The 12388-nt window shown below is 49.1% G+C and overlaps 1 protein-coding gene across 1 annotated transcript; it reads left to right on the forward strand.

Annotated features, from left to right (window-relative positions):
* The first annotated feature begins 6353 nt into the window (after positions 1-6353).
* Positions 6354-11617, forward strand: LOC127192928 (carbonyl reductase [NADPH] 3). The gene is made up of 3 exons (XM_051150287.1): positions 6354-7026; positions 8373-8480; positions 11142-11617. The coding sequence occupies exons 1-3, from the start codon at positions 6738-6740 to the stop codon at positions 11576-11578; spliced, it is 834 nt and encodes a 277-aa protein (XP_051006244.1). The 5' UTR covers positions 6354-6737; the 3' UTR covers positions 11579-11617.
* The last annotated feature ends 771 nt before the right edge of the window (positions 11618-12388 follow it).

Below are 12388 nucleotides of genomic sequence, written 5' to 3' on the forward strand. Positions count from 1 at the left end.
AGCGAAAGCCATAATACACCCTGCAGTGTCTCTCTTCAATTGACCAGCTTAACTCAAAACACCCAGTAAGAACAAAATTTTAGCCTGGTGTGGTGGCGCAGGCCTTTAATCCCAGCACTCGGGAGGCAGAGGCAGGTAGATCGCTGTGAGTTCGAGGCCAGCCTGGTCTACAAAGTGAGTCCAGGACAGCCAAGGCTACACAGAGAAACCCTGTCTCGAAAAACCAAAAAAAAAAAAAAAAAGGTTCCAGGATGTTAGCAGCAGATGGTGGGGAGGGCGCTCTCCTGAGCTACAGAAGGAATGGTCTGTCAGTCAAGTCAAAACGTTACCACATCCAGGGCCGTGATTGTGGGGCACCATGGAAATGAAGAAAGGACAGATGCACACAGAAAAGCTGGCGTCAGGAGGTTTGCGCTTGCTCTGATGGAGTGCACCTACCGCTTAATAACCCGAAGCTCATCAAGGTTATTGCTGACAGCACAGTAGGGGAGGAGGTAGCCAGTCTCCATATGCGGCCTCTGTAGGCCAGCAGTCTCAGCAGACTCAGGCTGCAAATTTCCCCGAGGAGGACACTTCAGTCTCAGTTGCTAGATTTTGTACATACTGGGACCAAAAGAAGGTTGTGACATCCCTCTCAACTTGAGGGGAGGGGGGAGTGCCAATTTTTAAAAAAGATTATTTATTTATTTTATGTATATATAAGTGCTCTATCTGCATGCACACTACATGCCAGAAGAGGCCACCGGATCCCAGGATAGATGGTTGTAAGCCACCATGTGCTTTGCTGGGAATTGAACTCAGGACCTCTGGAAGAGCAGATAGTGCTCTTAACCTCTGGGCCATCTCTCCAGCCCCGAGGCTTTGTTTTTTGACATGGCCATGCCCATACTTAAAAATACATATTCCCTCTGCGCTTCCTCAGATCCGCACAAAAAGTGCCAGCATTGTCCACAGCTGGCAATGATGACCTTGCTGGTTTGGGCATTCCTGGACACAAGGCACCCCGTGGCTTTGCAGGGTGGCCATGGCCTCTTTCATCTTCCCAAACACCATATGTTTACCATGTCTTGGCAGCTTAAGTGAAAAACTGGGAAGCATTTGTGTCTGGCCAGCATTTGCCCTAGGCAGGATCTCAGGCAGGACTGTGGTTGATTCCAGGGTGCAGCCCTCTTCCTCAGATGTCTCCCTGTTCACAGACTTGCCTCCAGCACCAGTAGGATGGTGTGTGAAGTTGCCAACTGTGCTGCCTTGCTTTTTACGTCAACTTGACACAAGCCAGAGTCGTGGAGAGGAGGGAGCCTCAATTGAGAAAAATGCCTCCATAAGATTGTCCTTTTGGCAAACCCGTAGGGCATTTTCTTAATTAGTGATTAATGTAGGAGGGCCCAACCCATTGTGGGTGGGGCCACCCCCTGAGCAGATGGTCCTGGGTTCTACAAGAAAACATACTGGGCCAGGCGGTGGTGGAACACACTTTTATTTCTAGCATTTGGGAGGAAAAGGCAGGAGGAGGAGGAGAAGGAGGGAGGAGGAAAGAAAGAAAGAAAACTGAACACGCCAGTAAGCAGCACACCTTCATAGCCTCTGCATCAGGCCCTGCCTCCACATTCCTGCCCTGACTTCCTTCAGTGCTGAACAGCGATATGGAAATTATATAAGCCAAATAAACCCGTTCCTCCCCAAGGCGATTCTGGTCATGGTGTTTCATGCCAGCAGTAGTGACCCTGACTAACACAGCAGCCCAGCACATGAGTTGAGAGGAACCTTCTAACCAAAGCTTTTCTTGCCTGTTCTCAGAGCATGAAAATTGTCTCATGTCAGCGAAACAGCTTAAAGGAGACATGGCCCACAGGTTCAGCATCCTCCACCATGTCAAAGAGCTCAATGGGGTTGACGATGGCTGGCAAAAGTGGCTACAAGTGTCAGCAGGGTCTGCAAGTCCCCTGGGCATCGTGTTAAGTCAAACGCATCGTGTACAAGAGCAAGTGCCACCATTTTCTTTGCTCAAGAACCAGGTTGACATCTGTGTGGCATGAGGTAGAACAGGGGAAGAAGGGAGCATGTTGGGGGTGACGAGGAGCAGCGGGGTACACATGTATGAGAAGTCTTGACTAAAAGGAAGTTTTGTCAAACCACAAGGCCCCATCACTTCTCAGAAAATATGCATGTAACTGTGGCTGTGCTAGGACTGAATGCCTGCCACATGGCGTCCCCTCGGCTGCGCAGCATCGTCAGGGACCCCGGCCCCCTGAAGCTTCCATGGGACACCTGGAATCGGGCTGCTTTGTCTTCCCATGCATTTTGTCCTCGAATTATTCTGTCTGCACTAATTTTCGCCTTTCTCTGAGATAATTATTGTTACAGAAATTGCTCCTTAGTATTCCTCAGCTTTTGAAACTTTTTTTAAGAGCCAGGTTCTGCCAGGCATGGTGCCACAGACTTGCAAGCTCAGCTTGGGAGAGCGAGACAGAAGAATGTCAACTTCCAGAGCATAGGATAAAGCGTGAGAAAGGGCTTGAGGAAGAGAGCAGAAACAGTGCTTTATTGCATTATGCTGTCTTGAACTACTTACTGATCAGAAACCATTCCCCTGCCTCATCTTCCTCCCTCGACAGTCTACAGGGCATGTACTACCATGCCTTGGTATGTTTCAAACTCTTTTTAAGAGATACCATTAGAAGCCCAGCATGGTGGGTCTCTGAGTTCAAGGCCTTTAATCCTAGCACCCAGGAGGCAGAGGCAGGCAGATCTCTGTGAGTTCAAGGCCAGCCTGGTCTACAAAGTGAGTGAAGGACAGCCAAGGCTACACAGGGAAACCATGTCTTGAAAAACAAATAACAACAAAAAGAGATGCCATTAGAGTTTATTCTCTGCTTTCAGTGGAATTGTTGGAGATCAACAGCAAGATACCCGGGAGAGCCATAAGTAAAGAGTTGGAATTAAAAGAAGTTTATTCTATGGGGCTGGAGAGATGGTTCAGAGGTTAAGAGCACTGACTGCCGTTCCAGAGGCCTGAGTTCAATTCCCAGCAACCACATGGTGGCTCACAACCATCTATAATGGGATCTGGTGCCCTCTTCTGGCCTGCAGGCACACATGTAGGCAGAATACTGAATACATAATAAATAAATGAATAAATCTTTTTTAAAAGTTTTTTTTTCCTAAATAATATTGGTCAAAAGGGTATCAAAAGGCACATTGGAAGCAGCTGATGGTCTGGCTCAGCAGTTTACCATGTCTGCACTGGGCTCTGGATCCAGCACCCAAAACCAAAAAACATCAGTGCCACCAAGTAGTGCTTTAAGGGAAATGTGTAAACTGTGCTGTGTGCACTAGAAAAGAGGAAATATCTCAAACCAGCAACCTTGGTTTCCACTTCAAGAGACTAATGATCAAATAAGCCCAAAGTGGACCAAAAACAGAAAATAAATTAAAAATAACTGCGGGGGACGGAGAGAAGAGGTGCAGGAATGTAAGAGTTGGCTCCTGGGGGGATTTTCTATTAAAGGTCCTAATCTTTGCCAGATGTGCTAAGGGGACAGAGGGGTGGAAGGCAAGACAGCGGCATGAGCCTGTGGACCCAGGGCCTCCTCTGGAGGCTGCGACCGGAGGACTGCTAGAACCAAGGGTTCAAGACCAGCCTGCCACACCATGAGACTCTATTGCTGATGTCCAAGGACAGCCAGAGAAAGCAGCCAGACACCAGTCTCCGTCAGGCACGGATGGCTTAATGAACACATTTATTGACCACGGCCAGGGGCCGAGTGGACTGGGGAGCCAAAGTGTGAGGATGGTTGGCTTCTAAGGCAGCCTTTTTATAAGAAAAACTGTAACCAAGTAACAACCAGGTAACAAAACCATAACCAGCTTAAAAAAAAAAAAAACCCACAACCAGGTAACAACCAGGTATCCAGGTGTAGGAAGCAACATCACATCATTTTGACTAGCTAGACAAAGGGTTTCCAAATGACCTTTAATTTGATTGGTTCTGCAGTTGGGGGACTTTACAGAGTGTCCAGGTAATAAAGTATACAACCTTGAGAAACGAAACCATAGAGAAGAAATCATTGCAAGGCAGAGCCTGAAAGCTTGAACTTAACTTCACCTTATAATCAAGATGGGAGATCAAAAAACAAAATGGCTGCAGTTATGCTATGTTAAAGGCCGAAGCAGGTCTCAACAGATTCTTTCCTTCCACCTTGTAGACCCCAGGAATCAAACTTAAGCCATCTGGCTTGGTGACAAGTGTCTTCCCCCTCTGTGAGAACCAAGCCCTCACCAACACTTCCTGTGTGGGGAGGTATCCTTTGGAAGCTCCACTGCTATCCGTGGAAGTGAATGTCCACAACCAAGTCATCTCGCCAGCCCCACGTATACACTTAACTTAGCTTTCCACCCTGCCACCCCAGGTGTTGATATAAACCACAACTCTCATCTTGTTTGTTTTCAAGGCAGGGTTTCTCTGTGTAGCTTTGGGTGTCCTGGAACTCTCTTCGTAGACCAGGCTGGCCTTGAACTCAGATATCCACCTGCCTCTGCCTCCCTACTGCTGGCATTAAACCCGTGTGCCATCACGAACCGGCTCTCCCCTTAAAGGAATAAGAGATCATTTGTCTTGGAGCCATTTTGAGTGACCATGCCTGGGAACATAGAAGCAGCTTCACGAAGGTTTTATAGTTTTACAGAGAAAGGAAGTTCTAAGCCAAGGCAACTTTAAAATACAGTGGTGGGGACAGTGGAGAGGCAGGTACATCAAGATGGGGGAAGATGTTCTACTGGCCCAACCTGCTGTCTGCTGACAATCTTAGCTCTGGATTGGTGGAGACCAGGGTTCTGCTGAGTCAGTAGTTGTAAGAGGTTTGTAGTTGCTATCATGAGGTATTAGTTCAGAAAAGTCGGGCAAGGAGTGGCTGTTCCAGAAGTTAAAGCTAGCCCCATATAAAGCAATTACCCTCTGAGCCTACAACATCCCAGTCTCTCCAAGCTTTGGTATTCCTGTTGGCCCGTCAGTTTCAGCAGACACAGAAACGCCTTCCAGGAGCCATCTGTTCCCAGCCAGACACAGCTTCTTTTCAGGAATTCTCATTCACGAGGGTTTGCTAGACTAGAGCTCTCTGTCACCGAACTACACTCCCCAGCTCCCCACTGGGCTTTAGGGAAGAAAGCAGAAAACAGCTGTTCCCTGAACCGCACCCATAATGTTACTTTCCTTGTTCCTTTGACAAAATAACCAAAAGAAAAAGCCATTTAACAATGGGTTTATTTTTGGCTCACAGCTGGGGGTGGGGGGTGGGGGTGGTCCAGAGCATCATTGTGGGATGATAAGGCCTTGAGCCTAAGACAGATGGTCAAACTGTGTCTGTAGTCAGGGAGCTGAGAGAGTACACTAGCACGCAGCTCACGATGACGTTTCTTTTTGCATGTGCATGCATGTGCCACCGTGTGTGGGGGAGGGTGCTCATGTGTGCAGATGCCAGAGCATGGCATCAAGTGCCTTCTTCTATGCATCACTTCCTGGTTCTTTGAGGCATGGTGCTTTAAGGAATCCTGTTTCTGGGGTTACACACCAGCCATCCTGCCCTGCACTATGTGAGCCTTGAGGATTTGAACTCTAGTCCTTATGACCTTTACCCACTGAGCCAGCTCCACAGCCTCACTTTCTCCTTTAGTCAGTCCGCCATCCCAGCCCTCAGGGTGGGCCTCTCACCACAGTCAGCTGGATTGAGACACTCCCTCATAGACTAGCCCAGAGGGTCTGTCTCCTAGGCCGAGCTAGAGTTATCCATCACAGGCACACCAGCCCCGACAGAACTCCTCGTCCTGACTTCAGGGATCATCTGAAGAAGTGGGTGGAGCCGGGAACAAGAGGCTAGGGCAGTTCGACCAGATCGGCTTAGGAAAAGCTGAGTCACCATGAGGACTTAGTTATCCTTAAATCTCATTATCACTAGCCAAGGGGATCAGCAGACTGGATTCCACTGAAGTTGGGAGGAGGTCTAGTTGCATGCCTACGCGTTAGCCGCGCCTGGAACTTTGTTAGTGGGTTCAGAATGTCCTTGGGAGACGATTCGCGCGGACCCAGACCAATACAGAGCTTTCAACTCAAGTGCACTTGGGGAAAACCCGACATTGCCGGCTCCTGTTAACAGAAAACAGTTCTGTAAACATGAGCCCCTTTTCCCACGTGGGGGCGCACCGAGACCTCCAGAACCGCAGAGCTCGCCCACACCTGTTAAGTCTACGTCCAGGCTGTGTTCCCTAAAGTCCTTGAGCGAGCTGCGGGGAATCGGCTTTACCGCAGCTCCTGTGTTAAGTAATTTCGGTGTGAGTTCAGCAGAAGCAAGCATTTGGGTTTTGCAGAAAATGACGGGCTCCCGCCCAAGAAAATTACGTAGCACTTGTTTTCCTCCTTTTGAGGTTTCCCCAAAATAGTTGCTTCAATCCAATTGCCACGAGTCCCGCTGACCCCTCCCTAATTCCTTCTGGAGCAGCGCCTGTCCCTGACCCACTCTCAGCTCTGAACCGGGATCTCTACACAGGCCGATTGACAGGAGGAGGCGGACCCTTGGGGAACAGACGGCCCCTCCTCAGAGGGGAGGGACCGACTTCCCAAGGCCTTGCTCCCTAGCAGTCGCTGCGCCGGGTCCCAGAACTTAGTCCTACGCCAGGATTCTGACCACGCGTGACCCCGCTGCCCAGCCGGCCCTACAGTCAGCTGGCCCGTGTGTCCCTCCGACATGTCGTCCTGCAGCCGCGTTGCTCTGGTGACCGGGGCTAACAAGGGCATCGGCTTCGCGATCGCGCGTGACCTGTGTCGGAAGTTCTCCGGGGACGTGGTGCTCACGGCGCGGGACGAGGCGCGGGGCCGGGCGGCGGTGCAGCAGCTGCAGGCGGAGGGCCTGAGCCCACGCTTCCACCAGCTGGACATCGACGACCTGCAGAGCATCCGCGCGCTGCGCGACTTTCTGCGCAAGGAGTACGGGGGACTTAACGTGCTGGTCAACAACGCGGGCATCGCCTTTAGAAGTAGGTGTGGGGCTCCAGGAGAAAGTGCCCAGGATTCTCCCAGGGTGCTGGGCTGCGCCATCCCGTCTGGGTGCGCCCGGCTCACGCCCTGCGAGGCGGGTTCCCGCGTGCGGTGACTCGGGTGCGGGCCCACCCAGACGTCCTACTCCACACCCCGCCTGCCCAACCGGCCGGCGGCCTGTGCTGGCCTGTGCGCTGCCGGAGGCCCTCCTTGGAACTTTAAGCTGTGCCTGTTTGCAAGAAAATCGGCCTCCTGGAAGGGGACCACGCCTTGCCAAGCTCATCAGCTTTCTGTCCCACGCACGAAGGCTTTTCTCAGAGAGGGGTCTTCCAAAAGCGGTTGGAGCTTTCGCTTCGCGTGAAAACAAGGGCACATTCATAGATGCCAGGAGACATCTGCTGAGGACAGGAAATGGGTTGCGGAGACACAATTAGCGCGCGCTGGCACGGTAGTGGGTTTCCTACTGGCTTTAATGGGGTGTTTTGAGAGGCTCTAGCATTAAGGAAGCGAGCTCTGCTTCCATTCTCCTGGGAGCTAGGTTTGTTATCAAACTTGCACGTGAGACTTGAAAAGCATCTTCGTTTAGAGGCAAAATAATAATAATAATAAAATAATAAAATAAAAACCAAGATCACTTACTCTAACAAATGCTCAGTTAGCAAAAATTATCCAGTTGTCATCTGCTGGAACAGACACCAACGTGCCAGATTCACTTCTAACTCTGAGACTGACAGGGGAAGGCGACAATTGCGGAACAGAAGTCTCTATGCAGTTGGCCCTACTTGAGGAAGTCCTACCCCGACTTCCAAACTTTTGGGAAGGGGAGGGGCCTAGGAACTCTTGGCCGGTGAATTGTGGCTCTTGGAGTCCCTGCTTCTGACGTGTGGACAGTGCGTGTGCAAACCTGAGCATTAGCCGTCCGCACAGAAGCTGAGGTCTTAGACCAGCCCCTCCACAGGCAGCGTCTTCACCCAAGCCCCAGGAACCTCCTATGCGGTTCAAGCTTCAGATAGGAAGGTCAAACTAGGTGTTCTTGAGGTGTTCCAAGAGAACGTGGGATGTGGACCAGAAAGTTCTTTCCTTATGTTCACGAGAGCTTTAGAACCATCGACTTCTAGATTTTATAGATTGTGTGTGTGCGTACGTGCCTCTGTGTGTGCATGCCTGCATGCATGTGTATGTGTGTGTTTACAGTGTATTTATCACCATGCTCAGCAAGACTTTTTCTAAAGTAGGCTTGCTTCTCCTTTAACTGTTATGTGTTAGGATCCACCTTCTTGCATGAGTTTCACACGGAAATGTAATTCCTCTTTTTTTTTTTTTTTTTTCCTTATGCTCTTCAAAGCGGATGATCCAACACCCTTCGACATTCAGGCTGAGGTGACACTGAAGACAAACTTTTTCGCCACTAGAAATGTCTGCACTGAGCTACTCCCCATAATGAAGCCACATGGTAAGTCCAGTGTAGGCCTACCGCCCGTCAGGAAGCAGCCACAGGTCCCTCAAATAGCAACCCAGGACTGCTGTTTGTTGTGTGGTAAAAACTGCCTTATTATTATTATTATTATTATTATTATTATTATTATTATTATTATTATTATTATTATTATTATCATCAGTGTCTGGCTGTGTAGTTGAGCCTTTCAGCTGTGGCTGTCAGAACTCTGCAGGACAGATCAGTGTTCATGGGGGTCTGTGTCAGGAGCTCAACTGTCCATCACAGGATGCAGCATGTCCCCAAAAGTCTGTGGTGGTCTCAGAGGGTCCGCCCTTGATGTTGCAAGGATAGGCCCACCTGACTTGTGTGGCATTGTGACATTCTTTTTATTCCTTTCTTCTTATTTAAAACTTCAAACAAACAAACAAAAAAAAAAAAAAAAAAAAGAAAGAAAGAAAAGAAAAAAGAAAGGAAGGAAACTTATGTGTAAGCTTTTTTTCTAAATGTTGTAAGCTGACTGAGAGAATCCAAAAAGAAATATTCTTTGTGGAGGGACACCTTACCCCTGGCCATGAGGTTTAGATTGATAATTTCCTTCTCATGCTTACCGGTGCCCACCGTTGGACCCAGCAGCGCGTGGTGTCATTGGAACATCATACACCTGAGGACTGTGTCATCCACAGAGCCTGGGCCTGAACTGGGAGATAGAGATTAGTTAACGCAGACTCTCACGTGTGAAGTGGCCAACTTGCTGTAGAGGGGAACTTACTTCTCGGAAGAGTTTCTTTTGCCAAGGTTGACTGTGATTCTGAGAGAAAGCCCTGTGGCTGTTGTTTGTTGTTGTTGTTGTTTGTTTTGGTTTGGTTTGGTTTGGTTGGTTGGTTGGTTTTCTGAGACAGGGTTTCTCTGTGTAGTGTTAGCTGTCCTGAACTTGCTTTGTAGACCAGGCTGGCCTCGAACTTACAGTGATCTGCCTTAAATGTAATGTTCAGGACTAGAGAGATAGCTCAGCAATCAAGAGCACGGGTTTCTCTTGCAGAAGACATGGGTTCAGTTCCCAGCCTTCCCATAGCCCACAGCACAGTAGCTCCAGTTCCAGAGGATCCAATGCCCTCTTCTGACCTCGTCAGGCACAGGTCATGCATGTGGCCCACATGAATACATGCAGGCAAATACTCCTACATATACATAAGATAAATAGATCTAAAATCTTAATTTTTAAAACTTAGCATTTTGAATGAGAATTAACTCAGGGTGCCAGAATTTCTCTTTCTTTTTTTTGAAACAGGATCTCACTCTATAGTCTTGTCTGGCCTTGAATCTGGCATGTAGACCAGGCTGGCCTTGAACTTTTAATGCCCCCTTTGCTTCCTGAATGCTGGGATTCCTGGCATGCACCACCATGCCCAGCTTAGCTGTAAAACGTTTACTATCTGATCAGTGTGGAGAGGTGGTCTTGAACCCCTGCCCACCCACCTGCTCGCTCGTCAGCCATTTTCTTAGTGGGATGGGTTCATAGGAGGTCTACAAGCAATCTGGGTGCACACTTGCACACCTGCAATCCCTGCCCTTGGGAGGTCAGCTTGGCCTACACCACCCGTTCAAAAAAATTCATTCTGTTGAAATAAGAATTGTAGCATTGGGCTGGGGAGATGGCTCAGCAGTGAAGAGCACTGTCTGCTCTTTCAGAGGTCCTGAGTTCAATTCCCAGCAACCACATAGTGGCTCACAACCATCTATAATGTGATCTGATGCCTTCTTAAGGCACACAAGTGTACATGCAGATAGAGCACTCAAATACATAAAAATAAATAAATAAAATCGTTTTTAAAAAAAGTATAGCATTGCCAAGGCACAGTGGCACACACCTGTAATCCCAGCACTTGGGAGGCAGAGGCAGGTGGATTTCTATGAGTTCCAGGCTAGTCTGGTCTACAGAGTGAGTCCAGGACAGCCAAGGCTACACAGAGAAACCGTCTTGAAAACAAAACCAAAAAAAAAAAAAAAAAAAAAAACGAAAAGAATTATAGCATTGAACATAAGCCAAGTTGTTTTGAAAGTTAAAGGGAAGCCCTGGGGGCTTGCGGTTACTGGCCAAGGGTGCAAAACCAGGTGAGCCGTATTTTGAATCAACTCTGCGACTTCCTGCCCTGGGAGAAATCTGTCTTATAGTATGCCTAGAATATGTGATTTTGCTACACTACGTTCACCGAGAGACATGGTGCTTACCCAAACGGCTTCTTACTTTCTATTTAGATTTTTAGCACATTACTTTCCAGGAACAGGTTTTACTTACTTGCAGGAGACAAAAATGCTTAAGCAACAATTAAGTCACTAGAGGGAGCTACTTGCCTGTTCTTTCTAAAAATAAAAAATACGAAGGTGGGAGGTGTTTCTGGACGCGCATTTGTCTGTAAGCCTGAGGCTGCCAAAGGACAGGCCACAAGAGTCGGTTCCCCCTGTCCACTTTGGGGCCCCAGAACGGAACTCAGGCCACCCGGCTTGGAGGCAAGTCCCTTTACTTGCTGAGCTGCCTCTAGGCTCCGCCTTTTTTTAATTTATTTATTTTATCAGCAATTAAACTCAACCTGCACTGTGACTGTGGTGCAGGCAGCCTAGCTGGCCCTGTGAAAGCCCTTCGTGATGCATTTGCCCGGTGGGTGTTGTTTGTTGCAGGTCGGGTGGTCAATGTCAGCAGCCTGCAGGGCTCAAAAGCTCTGGAGAATTGCAGCGAAGACCTTCAGGAAAGGTTCCGATGCGACACGCTTACCGAGGGGGACCTGGTCGACCTCATGAAAAAGTTTGTGGAGGACACAAAAAACGAAGTTCATGAGAGGGAAGGTTGGCCAGACTCGGCCTACGGGGTGTCCAAGCTGGGGGTCACAGTCCTTACGAGGATCCTGGCCCGGCAGCTGGATGAGAAGAGAAAAGCTGACAGGATTCTGCTGAACGCCTGCTGCCCGGGCTGGGTGAAGACTGACATGGCAAGGGACCAGGGCTCCAGGACTGTGGAGCAGGGGGCGGAAACCCCTGTTTACTTGGCCCTCCTGCCTCCAGATGCCACTGAGCCTCATGGGCAGCTAGTCCGAGACAAACTTGTGCAAACATGGTGAAACATCTGCTCTGGGGCTTAATGGTTCAATCAATGTTAGTGGGAGAGATGAGAGGAGGCTAGCATCGTCTGAGTCTTCGGCACACCCAGGAGGATGGTCCATTCGCTTCTGTGTGCTTCCACAGGCTAAATCTGAACGGCTTGCTGTGTCCAGACTCTCTTAGCTCCTTCATCCAGTTAATGTGCCTGCTTTGTTTTTCAAATTAAAAAAAAAAAAGTTTTATTTGTTTTTATTTTGTGTGTTGTTTATTTTTATTTTATGTCTATGTGCAAGTGCCGTGTGTGTGTTTGTGCGCACGTGCGCATGTGCGCGCCATATGCATGCCAGGTGCCCATAGAGGCCTGAAACTGGAACTATAGGTGCTCATGAAGGGCCCATACAAGGGCGGCACGTGCTCCTAACAACCCCTCAGCCTGCTTTTATTTCATGACTAAATCCAACATCCTTTCAGCCAGGCTGTGGCTCCTGCAACATGAATGGTCTCTGCAAGCTTCTGATTAGCTTCCACAGGCATATTCCTCTGCAGCCACAGTCCTGCTGCTGGTGAGGGGTGAAGGTGAGAGGCAAGGGGTGGGGGGCGGGCATGGAGGAGGCACTGAGCATGGCAGCTCTGCTTAAACACAGGCAGAAAGTGGAAGAGTCAGCTGCCTTGTGGTTTTTTGTTTTTTTTTTTTTTTTTTTTTTCCACTTCCCCTTCAATCTCCAGCCAACCCCAGCTTCACAGAAGCTTAGGAGACCCTTGCCAACTGCAACACTCAGGAGAGCGCTACAACCACAGCGAGCCCTCAGGTGTGCTTGTTAGTAATTAGG

The sequence above is a fragment of the Acomys russatus genome, chromosome 8 (genome assembly GCF_903995435.1).
Source record: "Acomys russatus chromosome 8, mAcoRus1.1, whole genome shotgun sequence".
Taxonomy (NCBI): Eukaryota; Metazoa; Chordata; class Mammalia; order Rodentia; family Muridae; genus Acomys; species Acomys russatus.